At 36.0% G+C, this 17545-nt stretch overlaps 1 protein-coding gene across 1 annotated transcript in view; it reads left to right on the top strand.

Annotated features, from left to right (window-relative positions):
• Faah2 (fatty acid amide hydrolase 2) overlaps positions 1-17545 on the top strand; it is a 261184-nt gene that overhangs the window by 231196 nt on the left and 12443 nt on the right. Inside the window, exon 10 of the mRNA XM_004873576.3 lies at positions 11292-11486. Within this exon, the coding sequence (XP_004873633.1) occupies positions 11292-11486 (195 nt within the window). The remainder of the gene's footprint in view (positions 1-11291; positions 11487-17545) is intronic.

The raw sequence follows: 17545 nt of genomic DNA, 5'->3' as shown, positions 1-17545 counted from the left end.
AAGGAAATTTCCAAAAGGAAATTCATAGACTGAAAGTTAAGGTGTGGAAAACAATACTCCATGCGACAGGAACCAAAAAAAAAGCAGGAGTAGCTATCCTCTTGGCAGATCAAGTAGATTTCAAACCAACACTGATTAAGAGAGATGAAGAAGTTGTAAAGGGAAGAAGCCAAGAGGAAGAGATGACAATCATAAAATTTTATGCACCAAACACTAGTGCACACAACTATGTAAAACAAGTACTAACGAACATGAAAAGTCATATATGCACTAATACCATTGTAGTGGGGGACCTCAACACCCCACTGTCACAAATAGATAGATCAACTAGACTAAAAATAAGTAATGAAATACTAGAACTCAATCGAACTCTTGAACAAATGAACTTAACAGATGTTTTCAGAGTCTTCCACCCCACAAAATCAGAATACACATTCTTCTCAGCTGCACATGGGTCATTCTCCAAAATAGACCACATACTCACACATAGAACATGTTTACGTAAGTGTAAAGGAATTGAAGTTATCCCCTGTATATTACCAGACCATAGTGAGATGAAATTGGAGATCCATAGCAAAAGAAAGTCAAAAAATTTCATAAACACGTGGAAATTGAGCAATACACTTCTGAATAACCAATGGGTCATGGAGGAAATTAAAGAAGAAATCAGACAGTTCCTTCAATTAAATGACAATGACAATATAACATATCAGAATCTATGGGACACAATGAAAGCAGTCTTATGAGGGAAATTCATAGCAGTGAATACACATATTAGGATAACAGAATGAGCCCAATTAAACAACCTGATGCTGAACCTCAAGCTTCTAGAAAAAGAAGAACAGGACAACCCCAGAGCTCATACTAGTGAGGAAATTATAAAGCTCAGAGGAGAAATCAATGCAATGGAGACTAAGAGAATGACACAAAAAAATCAATGAAGCCAAGAGTTGGTTCTTCGAAAGAATCAACAAAATTGAAACACCCTTAGGAAACCTTGTCAGAAAAAGGAAAGAAAAGGCCCAAATCCATGCAATTAGGAATGAAAAGGGTGAAGTTACAACAGACCCAGCAGAAATCCAGAGGATCATCAATACCTACTTCCAGAACCTATACACCAATAAGATGGACAACACAGAAGAAATAGACAGATTCCTAGATACATATGAATTACCAAAGTTGAACGAAGAAGGCCTGAAAAATTCTGAACAACCCAATATCAAACAATGAAATTGAAAATGTAATTAAAAACTTATCAACTAAGAAAACCCCAGGCCCTGATGGCTTCACTGCTGAATTCTATAAGACATTTAGAGAGGAACTGCTGCCACTACTGTTTAAACTCTTCAAAGAAATTGAAAGGGAAGCAATACTCCCAAATTCTATCCTGGAAGCAAGCATCATCTTGATCCCCAAAGCAGAGAAAGACCCAACTGAAAAGGAGAACTATAGGCCAATCTCACTAATGAACATAGATGCAAAAATCCTTAATAAGATAATGGCAAACAGAATGCAGAAGATCATCAAGAAGATCATACACCCTGATCAAGTGGGATTCATCCCAGGGATGCAGGGATGGTTCAACATAGGCAAATCAATCAATGTAATACACTATATCCATAGAGCCAAGGACAAAAACCATATGATTATCTCCATAGATGCAGAAAAAGCATTTGACAAAATCCAACATGCATTTATGATAAAAACCCTACAATAATTGGAATAGATGATCTCTACCTCAAACTGATAGAAGCCATCTATGAAAAACCAAAGCCAATATCATACTAAATGGTCAAAAACTGAAATCCTTCACACTAAAATCAAGAACAAGAGAAGGATGTCCACTATCACCATTCTTGTTCAATATAGTTCTGGAAACATTAGCCACAGCAATTAGACAAGAGAAAGAAATAAAAGGAATAAAGATAGGAAATGAAGAAATCAAATTGTCATTATTTGCAGATGACATGATACTCTATATAGAAGACCCCAAGAACTCCACCAAAAGTCTTCTAGACTTAATAACCAAATTCAGTCAAGTAGCTGGTTACAAGGTCAACACACAAAAATCAATAGCTTTCCTCTACGCAAATGACAGACTTACTGAGAGAGAAATAGGGCAAATAATTCCTTTCCCAATAGCATCCAAAAAACTGAAATACCTAGGAATCATCCTAACAAAAGCAATCAAAGACCTCTTCTCTGAACACTCTAGCACTCTGAAAAGAGAGATTGAAGATGATATCAGAAAACAGACCGATATCCCCTGCTCCTGAGTAGGAAGGATTAATATAGTGAAAATGGCCATACTTCCAAAACTGCTATATAGAGTCAATGCAATTCCAATTGAGATCCCAGCAGCACACTTCATGGACCTTGAGAAAACAATCCAAAAATTCATTTGGAACAAGAAGAGACCCAGAAAAGCAAAAGCAATTCTAGGTAACAGAGGCATGGCAGGGTATCACAATCCCCAACCTGCAACTCTACTACAAAGCTACTGTGATAAAAACAGCATGGTACTGGCAAAGAAACAGACTTGAGGACCAGTGGAACAGATTAGAAGATGCAGAAACAACACCAGACACACTCAGCCATCTCATCTTCGACAAAGGAGCCAAACACCCTCACTGGAGGAAAGACAGCCTTTTTAATAAATGGTGCTGGCAAAATTGGGCTTCATCTTGCCAAAGATTAAAACTAGACCTATATCTCTCACCATTCACTAAACTAAAATCAAAATGGATTAAAGATCTAAATATTAAAATCAAAACTCTGAACCAGTTGGAATAGAGGTTAGGTAGAACCCTTGAAGACATCGGTGTAGGAAAGGATTTTATGAACAAAACCTCAGTTGCCCATGAACTAGCACAAACAATCAACAAGTGGGATCTCTTCTTATTAAAAAGCTTCTGCACAGCAAGTGAAACCACCAGCAGTGCGAAGAGACAACCCACAATGTGGGAAAAAATCTTCACCTGCTCTTCCTCAGACAAAGGTCTACTATCTCAAATCTATAAAGAACTTAAAAAGATCAGACTACTTCACCCCAGAAAGAATTGCTGCTATCATGAAATCAACCAGTAACAAATGCTGGTGGGGCTGTGGGGAAAGAGGAACCCTGCTCCACTGCTGGTGGGAGTGTAGACTGGTGCAACCACTGTGGAAATCAGTATGGAGATACCTCAAAGAACTAGGACTGGAAGTCCCATTTGACCCTGTTATTCCACTGCTGGGGATCTTCCCCAAATAATTAAAAGAATCATACCACAGTGATATATGTGCACCCATGTTCGTAGCAGCACAGTTTGTGATAACTAAAACTTGGAAACAGCCCAAATGCCCATCAACTGGAGACTGGGTAAAGAATATGTGGGTTTTTTTTTTAATGGAGTACTACTCAGCCATAAAAAATGAGAAATTAGAGACATTTATAGCTAAGTGGATGCACATTGAGGCCATACTCTTAAATGAAATAAATAGGACACACGTGTAAATACTGAATAGTTTCTCTGGTGTGAGAAACTGAAAGTGTAAATAAGGACTAAAATGTATAATAGTTAATGTGAAATAGGAAGAAAAGGGGCAAAGAGGAAGGAAATTGGAGGGCTAGGGGAAAGGATAGAAGGGAATGGGATTAATATGAGAAAATGGAACAATGGGAACAAAAATCTTTGTAAATACAGAGGAATGGAGGGGTTGAAGGGAGAGCTGGATAAGGGTGAAAAATAAGAACCAAGAGAGACTATGTAAAGGTGCAAATTTCCAATGAGGAATGTCATTATATTGTATACCTAAAATGTACAAATGATTAGAATGAATAATCAATAATGCAAAATAGGAAGAAAAGGTCCAAAGGGGTAGGGGTAGTGGGAGGGGCAGGGGAAAGGAAAGAGGGGAAAGGAAAAATGCTGAGAAATGGAAAAAATGGAAATAAAGTCTTTGTAAATAGGGAAGGGTGGAGGGGGTGAAGGGAGGGCTAGGAATGGGGAAAAATATGAACCAAATGCACTATGTAAAAGTACAATTCCCAATGAGAAATGTAATTGTCTTGTATACCTACAATGTACCAATAAAAAAGTTTAATAAAAAAAGAAGAAATCACAGTTCCTACAACTAAAGGACAATAACAATACAACATATCAGAATGTATTGGACCCAATGAAAGCAGTCTTACAAGGGTAATTCATAGCAGTGAGTACTCACATTGGGAAAACAGCGAGCTCAATTGCACAACCTGATACTGAACCTCAACCTCCTAGAAAAAGAAGACCTGGACCAACACAAAGCTCATACTAGGGAGGAAAGTATTAAGATCAGAGCAGAAATCAATGCAATGTAGACTAAGAGAACAATACAAAAAATCAATGAAGCCAAGAATTGGTTCTTTGAAAGAATATATAAAATTGACAAACCCTTGGCCAAACTTATCAAAAAAGGGAAGTAAAAGGTCCAAATCCATGCAACTGGAAGGAAAAGGATGAAATTACAATGGGCCCAGCAGAAATCCAGAGGTTCACCAATACCTATTTTAAAACTGCATACACCAATAAGATTTAAAACACAGAAGAAATGGACAGATTCCTAGGTATGTGTGAATTACCAAATTTGAACGAAAATGACCCAAAAATTCTAAATGATGCAATATCAATCAATGAAATTGAAAATATAATTAAAAACTTACCAACTAAGAAAATTCCGGATCCTGATGGTTTCACTCTGAATTGTACAAGACATTTAGAGAGGAACTACTGCCACTACAGTTTAAGCTCTTCAATGAAAATGAAAGGGAAGCAATACTACCAAATTCATTCCTGTAAGCAAGCATTACCTTGATCCACAAAGCAGAGAAAGATCCATTCAAAAAAGAGAACTATAGGCCAATCTCACTAATGAACATAGATGCCAAAATCCTTAATAAGGTCCTGACAAATAGAATGCAGAAGATCATCAAGAAGATCATACACCCTGAGCAAGTGGAATTTTCCCAGGGATGGATGGCTCAACATATGCAAATCAATAAATCTAATGTACTGTATTAATAGAACCAAGGACAAATACCATATGATCATTAAAATAGATGCAGAAAAAGCATTTGAGAAAATCCATTATGCATTTATGTTAATATTCCTACAAAAATTGGAATACATTCACTCTACCTCAATCTCATAAAAGCCATCTATGAAAAACCAACAGCCAATATCATACTAAATAGTCAAAAACTGAAATCCTTCACACTAAAATCAGGAACAAGAGAAGGATGCCCACTGTCATCACTCCTTTTCAATATAGTTTTGGAAATATTAGCCACAGAAATTAGAGAAGAGAAAGAAATAGAAGAAATAAATAAAAATAAAATTCCTTTAGGTAGGAAACAAAAGTCAAACTGTCATTATTTGCAGATAACATGATACTCTATACAGAAGACCCTAAGAACTCCACCAAAAGTCTTCTAGATTTAACCAATTTCAGTAAAGTAGATGGATACAAGGTCAACACACAAAAATCAATAACTTTTCTGTACACAAAAAACAGACTCACTGAGAGAGAAATGGGGAAATCAATTTCTTTCACAATACCATCCAGAAATTGAAATACCTAGGAATCAACCTAACAAAGGAAATCAAAGACCTCTACTCTGAAAACTAGAGTGCTCTGAAAAAAGAGATTGACTGTTAATCTGGAAACAAACCTGCAAAAAGAGGGAATGAAATCAGAAGTTAGCATCCTACACTGTGAGACATCACTCCATTTTTAGCCTCTGGAGCCCTGGGAGCCAAGCATATCCATCCAGCAGACATGAGGACTGCTCTTTGGAAAATGAACCCTTAGGCTCCAAAATAACTAGGGATGGTGATATGTAGAGGTCCTCCAAAGGCATAGCAAAGTCCCCATGTACCCACCATTTGGTACAAACCCCTTTTCCCTCACGTACATCTTCTAATCACTTTTAATCACTTTCCTCTTAAATAAAATGGAAAGCACTATATGAGACTTGTGAATGCTACTGACAAAGTCAGGACAAACACAAATAGTGGCATATCTGAGAGAGGGAAGAAGAGATATTGGGGAGGCATGTACCTAACAATCTAGGTCAAGGATTGGCAAACAGCAGCCCTCAGGCCCAATCTCAATTGCTGCCTATTTTTGTAAATAAAGTTTTATTAGGACATAACCACATCCCCTTAATTTACACATTGTCTGCGGCTGCTTTTGTTCTATGATGGCACAGTTGAACAGTTGGCAATAGAAGCTGTATGGTCTGCAAAGACAAAAACATTTATTCTGTGTCCCTATACAGAAAAAGCTTACCAACCCTTATTGTAACTGACATTCTTTATCCCCTTTAAAACATATGGCAGTTTGAAAATCCAACACCCATTCATGATAAAAACGCTAAAGAAAATTGGAATAGGAGGTCTTTATCTCAACCTGATTAAGGCTATCTATGAAAAACCAACAGCCAACATCATACTAAATGGTCAAAACCTTAAAACTTTCACACTAAAATCGGGAACAAGACAAGGAGGCCCACTATCACTCCTGTTCAATATTGTCCTGGAAACATTACCCATAGCAACTAGACAAGAGAAAGAAATAAAAGGAATAAAGATAGGAAAGGAAGAAGTGAAATTGTCATTATTTGCTGATAATATGATACTTTACATAGAAGACCCAAAAAACTCAGTCAAAACTCTTCTAGACCTAATTGACAGATTCAGTAGAGCAGCTGGATACAAGGTTAACACTCAAAAAACAATAGCCTTTTATATGCAAATAGCAGACCCATTGAGAGAGAAATTTAGGAAATAATTCCTTTTACAATAGCATCTAAAAAAATGAAATATCTAGGAATCAACCTAACAAAGGAAGCAAAAGACCTCTACACTGAAAACTATAGCACTCTGAAGAAGGAGATTGAAGAGGATATAAGAAAATGGAAAGATATCCCTTGTTCCTGGGTAGGAAGAACCAATATAGTGAAAATGGCCATACTTCCAAAATGACTATATAGTTTCAATGCAAAGCCAATTGAAATTCCCAACAATATACTTCAGAGAACTAGAGAAAACAATCCAAAAATTCATTTGGAAACAGAAGAAACCTAGAATAACAAAAGCAATCCTAGGCAACAGAGACATGGCTGGGGGTATCACAGCCCCCAACTTGAAACTATACTACAAAGCTACTGTGATAAAAACAGCATGGTACTGGCAAAGAAACAGACCCGAAGATCAGTGGGATAGATTAGAAGATGCAGAAACAACTCCTGACATACTCAGTCACCTCATTTTTGACAAAGGAGCCAACCACCCTCACTGGAGGAAAGATGGCCTATTTAATAAATGGTGTTGGAAAAACTGGATTTCAACCTGTCAGAAATTAAAACTAGACCCATACCTATCACCGCGCACTAAACTAAGATCAAAGTGGATTAAAGATCTAAATATTAAGTCAGAAACACTAAACTTGCTAGAAGATAAGTTAGGTAGAACTCTTGATGACATTGGCGTAGGAAAAGACTTTATGAACAAATCTTCAGTAGCAAGGGAGCCAGCACAAAGAATCAACAACTAGGATCTCATCATATTAAAAAGCTTCTGCACTGCAAGAGAAACCACTAACAGAGCTAAGAGACAACCTACAATGTGGGAAGAAATATTTAGCAGCTGTAGCTCAGACAAAGGTCTACTATCAAGAATGTACAAAGAACTGAAAAAAATCATAACTCCCAAATTCAAAGATCCAATTCAAAAATGGGCATCTGAAATGAACAGACATTTCTCAGACAAAGAAGTAAAAACAGCAAGTAAATATATGAAAAAATGTTCAACATCACTGGTCATTGGAGAGATGCAGATGAAAACAACACTGAGATTCCACCTCACCCCACAAAGAATGGCTGCTATCAAGAAATCAACAAATAACAAATGCTGGCAGGGGTGTGGAGAGAAAGGAACCCTTCTCCATTGTTGGTGGGAATGTAGACTGGTGCAACCACTGTGGAAATCAGTATGGTGACACCTCAAAGAACTAGGACTACAGGTCCCATTTGACCCAGCTATTCCCCTACTGGGAATCTTCCCCAAAGAATTAAAAGAATCATACCACAGTGATATATGTGCACCTATGTTTATAGCGGCACAATTTGTAATAGCTAAAGCTTGGAAACAGCCCAAATGCCCATTGACTGGAAACTGGATAAAGAAGATGTGGTTTTTTTATAAAATGGAGTACTACTCAGCCATAAAGAATGAGAAACTAGAGGCATTTGTAGGTAAATGGATGCATATTGAGGCCATACTCTTAAGTGAAATAAATAGAACACACATGTGTAAATACCGAATAGTTTCTCTAGTGTTAAAAATTGAAAGTGTAAATAAGGATGAAAATGATTAAAATGAATAATTGATAATTTGAAATAAGAAAAGGTCCAAGGGTTTGGGGATGGTGGAAGGGAAAGGGGAAAGGGAAGAAGGGAAAGAAAGAAATTATGAGAAAAAAAATGTAATCAAACTCTGTGTAGATAGGGAAGGGTGGAGAGGGTGAAGGGTGCACAGGTAATGGGAGTAAAAATAAAAACTAAGATGCATCATGTTCTGGTACAAACACCCAATGATAAAAGTAAATGTATTTTATACCTAAAATGTACCAATAAATATATATATTTTAAAAATTAAAAAAATAAATAAAAGAAAAAAAAAAGAAAAAAGAGATTGAAGAGGATTTCAGAAAATGGAAAGACATCCCTTGCTCCTGGCTAGGTAGAATTAACATAGTGAAAATGGCCATAATTCCAAAACTGCTATATAGATTCAGTGCAATCCCAATTACAATCCCAGCAGAATACTTCACAGACCTGGAGAAAACAATCTACAAATTGATTTGAAAGAAGAAGAGACCTACAATAGCAAAAGCATAACTAGACAATAAAAACAAGGTAGTTGGTATCACAGTCCCCAACTTCAAACTATACGACAAAGCTACTGTGATAAAAACAGCATGGTACTCGCAAAGAAACAGGTCTTAGGACCAGATTAGAAGATGCAGTAACAACTCCAGACAGACTCAGCCACCTCATCTTTCACAAAGGAGCCAAACACCATCACTGGAGGAAAGACATCCTCTTTAATAAATGGTGCTGGAAAAATTGGGTTTCAACTTGCCAAAGATTAAAACTAGACCTACATCTCTCACCATGCACTAAACTAAAATTGAAATGGATCAAAGATCTAAATATTAAAGTAGAAACACTAAAACAGCTGGAATAGAGGTTAGGAAGAACTATTGAAGACTTTGGTATAAGAAAAGTTTTTATGAACAAAACCTCAGCTGCCCGTGAATGAGCACAAAAAATAAACAAATGGGATCTGTTTTATTAAAAAGCTTCTGCACAGCAAGAGAAACCACCAACAGTGTGAAGAGACAACCCCCAATGTGGGAAAAAATCTTCACCTGCTGTCCCTCAGAAAATGGTCTACTATCTAGAATATATAAAGAACTTTAAAACATCAGATCTCCCAAATTTAAGACCCAATCCAAAAATGGGCATCTGAAATGAACACACATTTCTCAGAAAAAGAAGTAGAAATAGCAAATAAACATATGAAAAAATGTTCAACATCCCTGTTCATTCAAGAGATCCAAATGAAAAGAACACTTAGATTCCATCTCATCCCAGAATGAATGGCTGCCATCATGAAATCAACCAATAACAAATGCTGGTGGGGCTGTGGGAAAAAAGGAACTCTACTCCACTGCTGGTGGGAGTGTAGACTGATGCAACCACTGTGGAAATCAGTATGGAGATACCTCAAATAACTAGGCCTGGAAAACCTGTTTGACCCTGTTATTTCCCTGCTGGGTGTCTTCCACAAAGAATTAAAAATATCATGCCACAGTGATGTATGTGTACCCAGGTTCATAGCAGCACAATTCGTGATAGCCCAAACTTGGAAACAACCCATTTGCCTATCAACTGGAGATTGGATAAAGAAAATGTGTTTTTTTAATAAAATGGAGCATTACTGGGCCAGAAACAATGAGAAACTAGAGATATTTATAGATAAATGGATCCACATTGAGGCAATACTCTTTTTTTAATTAAATTCTTTTATTGGTACATTTTAGGTATACAACACATTTACATTTCTCATTGCGAACTTGTACCTTTTCATGATGCATCTTGGTTATTATTTTTTCCCCATTCCTAGCCCTCCCTTCACCCCCTCCACCCTTCCCTATTTACAAAGACTTTGTTTCCATTTTTTCCATTTCTTATCATTTTTCCTTTCTCTTCTATCCTTTCCCCTGCCCCTCCCACTACCCCTTCCCCTTTGGACCTTTTCCTCCTATTTTGTGTTATCAATTATTCATTCTAATCATTGGTACATTTTAGGTATACAATATAATGACATTCAGAATTGGAAATTTGCACCTTTACATAATCTCTCTTGGTTCTTATTTTTCACCCTTGTCCAGCCCTCCCCTCAACTCCTCCATCCCTCCCTATTTAGAAAGATTTTGTTTCCATTTTCTCATATTAATTCTATTCCGTTCTTTCCTTTCCCCCACCCCTCCCACTTCCCCTTCCCTTTGCCCCCTTTCTTCCTATTTCACATTATCTATTATACATTTTAGTCTTTATTTACACTTTCAGTTCCTCACACTAGAGAAACTTCGGTATTTATACATGTGTGTCCTATTTATTTCACTTAAGAGTATCATGAGGCAATAGTCTTAAGTGGAATAAATAGGACACACATGGGTAAATACCAAAGTTTCTCAAGTGTGAGAAACTGAACGTGTAAATAAGGACTAAAGGGTATAATAGATATTGTGAAATAGGAAGAAAAGGTGCTAAAGGGAAGGGGAAATAGGAGGGGTAGGGGGACAAGAAGGAAGGGAATGGAATTTATATGAGAAAAAGAAAAATGAAAACAAAGTCTTTGTAGATAGGGAGGGGTGGATGAGTTGATTGGTGGGGAGGGGAATGGGGAAAAACTAAGAACCAAGATGAATTATGTAAAGGTGCAAATTTCCAATGATGAATGTCATTATATTTTATACCTTAAATGTACCAATATAATTAATAAAAAAGACGATGGAGTCAGCAGTAAATAATCAAACATCTTTATATATAGGTGGTAAGGTTTCAAGATTTTCCTTTCAATTTTTCTTCTAAATTTTTTTATCATGAATATGTATTACTTGAACAAGAAAATATAGAGGATTCCAGAATTTAAAATTAGTTTGTTTTCCTTTATTTGTTGTATGTCATCATTCTGTAGGGCTGGCTTTGTTTGAAGAAAAACTCAGATACAACAATGAGAAATACAAAAAGTTTAAGAAGATAGAAGAAAGTCTCCACAAAGAGCTGGTGGAGATGTTACATGATGATGGTGTGTTCTTATATCCCTCACATCCCACAGTAGCTCCCAAGCATCATGTTCCTCTAACAAGGCCTTTCAACTTTGCTTACACAGGTACCAAATTGTACTCCTTGCATTTTGGTTTTTGTTTTGTTTTGTTTTGTTTTTGCATTTTGTAATCTTAAAGAAATGAAGATCTGTTCAAGAATATAATTTCCTTCTGCTGTTGTGTAAATTTTATCATACGATGATTGAGGACAAATTGCCAAAACAGTTGTTAATATCTTACATGAAAGATAATTTGCTAATAACTAGCATTTCCATTGTCTCTATGAATTTTACAGAAGTGACTCTTAGGGAGATGTGAACCCAATGTCTTCTTACTGAACCCAGTGTGTTCTTACTGAATGTCTTCCTTGGCTGCTCCACAACATAGTAAAGCAAAATTTGACTTTGTCCCAGGACATGTAGCTTCCCATGAGATTCTAGAAAAGGAGACAATTTTTCAATGGAACCTTTATTTCCTTTAGTTATAATATATCCAAAATTTTATTGATTCCATTATTCACCCATCTCATTTTTTTCCAATGATTTTAGGCACTGTAGCTGGACCACAGTTATATGAGTTCTAAAAGCCCCCAGATATGTACTGGATCCCTGTCTGTGATTTATTCATGGTCTCTGAGATTAAGATGGAAGCATCCTCATTAAATATATATTACCAGTCTGGAAATCTGTGGCCCATTTAAACTTGGAATTTGTAGCCCTACTTGTGTAAGTTCAAAGGTTCAGCGATGGCACCATCTGTACAGCTTAGATCAAGACACAGAAACTTTCTGAATATATTTTCTCATCTAGGAAGTCTACAATGTTTCTGTCAAGATTAAATTAAATAATGTACAGAAAAAATTTATTATATAAATTTTGGAGAATTGTCATAGGTTATAAAATGCCAGTTCTTCTCCTTTATTTTTTCATGCAAATTCTCTCTTGGCTTTAATCATTCACATCCAGTTCTTTGCCTTTGAAGTAAGTTTACTCCCTTTCTGTTTCATTAACTTGTCATTCAAGTTCTTATGCCAGCAAAAATATTTTAGCATATAGGAAATAATATAAAAAGTTATGATAATGGCTGCTTTGCGGAAATTTTCCTCAGTTTGAATTTTATTGCAATTTAAAACTTTTCCTTTTAGTCTTAAACTCATATGTATAGCATCAATCAAAAGCCTAATGATATGGATAAGATCCTCATAATAAATACATTAGCAGCTGTGATTTATTGACTACCAAATGTGTGCCAGATAATATGCACTGGGAATCCTATGAATGGTGTCACATAAGCTTCCCCCAAATCCTTCACAGTATGTGCATATATTCTCAAATAAAATACAAAAATAGTGAATTAAAATGTGACTTAAGATCTTGAAAATGTCTGAATGGAGGTGGCCAGCATTTACCTCCTCCTCCACAAAGAAGAACCAAACCAATGTATACATGAGTGCTTTTTAAGATGAGTAAATATGGAAGAACACTCATCGAGGGAAAGATGGAAAAATTGTAGACCCATAAATCTTGGCATGACTTCATAGAAAGAGAAATGAAAGACCTTGGCAACTGATAGCTCAGCTCCTAGGTTGGGAAACATGGATTTCTTTTTAAAGAATAACATGTGAGCAAGAGTACTGGAAAAATGCATCAATGCAGATGCCAAAAAAATCCTAGCTACTAGAAAGTTTTACAACCATCACAAACTTGCAGCCCAATTAATGTGAAAAAAATACCTGAAATATTTGTTTTAATTTGGAGAAGACACTCTCATCCTCTGCCTGTAATCCCTCATATCCTAGGCTCTGGTGATTGGATGCCATCTTGAGAAGGGAGATGTTATCCAGTTTAATACTACATTAGAGGCCAGAAACCATTGTATATTCCCACTCTTGAGACACCACAGATGTTCTAATACACTGGTGTGAGGGGTGTATTTGCCTTAGAAAACTTAATCACACAGTGTTTGCAAACCAGGGCCCTTTGTTGCTCAGCCTTGGATTATATTGGGGGTTCAGATATGAAGTGGAATGGAAGGTGACATTGTAAAGAACTCACTGATCATGGCATATGCCCTTTGAGGCCAGAATTATAAAAATTGTGGTCAACATAAAGGGACCAATCTGTTTCCCACTGCTCTGTGCCACATTCAGGTTTCTGTTGCTGATAGGACATAGAGAGAACACCACAGCTCCCACAGCAATCCTACCCATAGGAATGTGTCGACAGGTCCTGAGCAATCTCTGCAGTTTTAGCCATCACTCTATTCTTATGTTCATGAAACCAAAGGTAACCAAGAAGAAATTTGCCTAGCTCAAGTCACAGTCTCATTCTTACTGAGAAAAAATCTTGGGTAGGAAATGATGTACTGTTCCTGGGTGAGCACTGCAACCAAAGAATTTGGGGGAATCAAAAGTTATGGCTCCAGCAAACACCATGGCTCCAAATGTCTGTTGCCAAATGAAACACCAGAGATTCCAGCCATCTCCCTTTATACAAGCACATGCATGCAAAGGGGGCCAAAGTAGAACATTACCTAAGGACAACTACACTCTGACTCCTAGTCTTAAACTACAGCTGAATGAATTGAGAAAATCCTTATGACAACCATCACCTGATCCTGGGTGTCTAAAGTAGCTGAAATGTTTGGGATATAAAAAGCCACAGAAGCAACAGGTACAGTGTCCTCATGTGCACGCTGCCACTGGAAGGTCTGAGAAATATAAGTGGTTCCTAAAGCGGCCTTGTCCACTGAGATTGAATTGCCACTAAAATAACAGAGATAAGCATTGCAGCTTATCCTGCTATTCCATCTACGTGGTCCCCACTGCCACTTCACTCCTGCACCATGTCTGACCATGAACTGCTGTCTGGGCTAGGTGTGAATGCCACAGAATTGTTGCTGTGGTTACTACCACCAATTCTCCCAATGTAACACTTGGTCCTGCACAACTGACTGCTTGCTGGACAAATACTTCCACTCCCTCAACAATGCTGGTTGTGTCTGTGCCAGTGGCTCTTGCTAGTAGAAGAACTTATATCAAGAGGAAAATTCATACCCCAAATGAGGCACTGCCAAGGTAGGAGCAACTAAATAGCAATCATCCCACACCCACTACTGTATTAACTACAACTGAAAGAACTATAAATTATTCCTACTCTAGTTTAAACCACAGAGTGAATGGGTTTCTATGAATTGGCCATGGTATATGCTCTATGCAAAAACATTAATAAACTTAAAAGCAGCAACAGAAGGACTGCATTAAGTTTATCAGCTGAAAATAAAACCAACAAACCAACACACCAAACCCATTTTTTGGGAGAAATCTATTCACGAAAATGGCCACTACACAAAGTAGTACAGATAGCAGATTCATGCCATGCACAAAGTTCAATGTAAGGGCACAAGAAATATGAAAAATATCAAGGTAATACAACGCCTCCAAAGAATGTAAAAACTCTAGCAAAAGATAAAAAAGAAATATGTATAAACAAGATGTCTCATTAACAATTTGAAAGAATAAATATAGTTCAATGAGATGTGGAGAATATATAGAGATTGTTAAATGAAATTAAGAAAACAGGGTAAGATATGAAAGAGAATTTTAGCAAACAGATTTTGAAAATAAACAAATCTTGGAAATGAAGAGGTTAAAAACAAACAAAAACTATGGGTATAAATCTGAAAAACAGACTACATCAAGTTGAATAAAGAAAGTTCTTTTAAATATCTCAGTCAGAGAAAGAAAAAAGAAAGGAAAATAGAAAGAGTAGGGCAAGAGAGGGAGGGGGAAGAAGGGAAAAATGGAGGAAGGAAAGATAAAAGAAAAGAAAGAAAGAATGAAGGAAGAAAGAGGGAAAGAAGGAAGTCCCTTTCAAAACTTTTGAACATTATGAAATGAAAAAAAAATTGTCTGTGTTTTCAAAATCAAGAAAATGTGGAGAAAAATGTTAAGAGCATAGAAAACCTTTTAAATAAATTAATACTATAAAATATCTCTAATCATGGGAAAGGTATGCATGTCCATATATAGAAGACATATAGGGGGGATAATAGTTAATAATCCCAAGGAGATACAAATAGAAAATATCTTCAACACAAAATATTATAGCCAGACTGTCAAAGTATAAGAAAAACACGAAAAAAGAGAAATAGAAAAGAATCAAACATTAACAATACCATAAATCATCAAACTATAAAATGAGGAAAAGAGAAAAGAAATATTTAAAAGTAAGAGAAGATAAATTAATAAAAATTCTAGGACTAAATCCTTACATATAATTCATAACTTTGCATTTAATTATAATAAATTCTTCATTTAAAAGATACAGAATGACTGTGCTTTTCTTAGTTGGAAAGTTTTTCCATCGTTGCCTCACTTTCTTTGTCTAATGATTTGTTAGAGTTTTTATTTCTTCTTTGCTCAGTTTTAGTAATTCATAAATTTCTAGGAATCTGTCTTTTCAGTCAAGATTCTCTAATTGTTTGAAGTACCTTTTTTCATAGTACTAAATATCTTTTTCATCACTAATTGCATTGATGTGAACTTTTTCCCTCCTAATTTTGGTATGTGTGGATAAGGGATTATTTATTACATTTATTCTTACAAAGAACCAGGTTTTTGATGTTGTTTCTTTGATTATTAATCTCAAATTTGTTAATTTTTGCCTTGATCTCTGATTCCCCTGCTTAAACTAGGCTTGAGTTTCAACCTTTTTTGTAGGATTAAGAAGTACATCATTAAGTTACTTATTTTAGCTCTCTCTGTTTTTCTTTTTATTAATTTTATTTGTACATTTTCAGTATACAGTATAATGAAGCTCATCTTTGGAAAATTGTACATTTACATAATATATTTTGATTCTTATTTTTCCTCATTCCTCTGCCCTCCTATCAACACCTCCACCTTTCTCTATTGACAAAGACTTTGTTTCAATTTTTTTCACTTTTTCATGTTAATTCCATTCCCTTCTTTCTTTCCCCTACCCCTCTCATTTCTCCTACCCTTTGCAATCTTTTTTTCCTATTATACATTTTTATCGTTATTTACACTGTCAGAATCTCACACCAGAGAAACTATTAGGAATTTACACATGTGAGTCCTATTTATTTTACTTAAAGAGTATCACCTCAATGTGCATCAATTTAGCTATAAATGTATCTAATTTCTCATTCTTAATGGCTGAGAAGTACTTCATTTTATTAAAAAGCACATTTTTTTTTATCCAGGATCCAGTTGATGGGCAATTGGGCTGTTTCCTAGTTTTAGCAATTACAAATTCTGCCACTATGAACATGGGTACACATATATTGCTGTGGTATGATTCTTTTAATTCTTTTGAGAAGGTGCCCAGCAGGGGAAGAGCTGGATCAAATGGGACCTCTAATGCTAGTATTTTGAATTATCTCCATACTGATTTCCACAGTAGTTGCACCGGTCTACACTCTGACCAACAGTGAAGAAGGGTTCCTTTTTGCCAACATCCCTGCAAGCATTTGCTATTGGTTGATTTCAATATAGCAACCATTTTTTCTGGAATCTCTGTACTGTTTATATTTGCATCTCTTAAATGACCAGTGATGTTGAACATTTTTTCATATGATTATTTGCTATATCTAATTCTTTGTCTAAGCAATAACTTCATTTCAGATGTCCATTTCTGGATTGCATCTTTAAATATGGGGGGTCTGATTTTTTTAAATTCCTTTATATATTCTAGATAGCAGAACGTTGTCTGAGGAACAGCTGGTAAAATTTTTTCCCACACTGTTGGTTGTCTCTTCACAATACAGGTGGTTTCTCTTGCTGTCCAGAAGCTTTTTAATAAGAAGAGATCCCTCTAGTTGATTATATGTGCTAGTTCATGTGCAAGTGAGGTTTCGTTCATGAAATATTTTCCTATGCCAATGCCCTCAAGAGATCGATATAACCTCTCTTCCAGGTGGTTTAATGTTTCTATTTTAATATTTGGAACTTTAATCCATTTTGATTTTAGTTTAGTGCATGGTGACAGATATAGGTCTAGTTTTAGTATATATGTTGCCAAAAGCGAGCAAAATATAGGTCTAGTTTTTTTTCTTAAATTCTTTAATTGGTACATTTTAGGTATATGACATGTTTACATTT

Source organism: Heterocephalus glaber, unplaced genomic scaffold, assembly GCF_053883595.1.
Source record: "Heterocephalus glaber isolate CG9 unplaced genomic scaffold, H.glaber_assembly_v1.0 deba00000936, whole genome shotgun sequence".
Taxonomy (NCBI): domain Eukaryota; kingdom Metazoa; phylum Chordata; class Mammalia; order Rodentia; family Bathyergidae; genus Heterocephalus; species Heterocephalus glaber.
The sequence above is the reverse complement of the archived record's forward strand: the minus strand, read 5'-3'. Positions and strand labels throughout refer to the sequence as shown.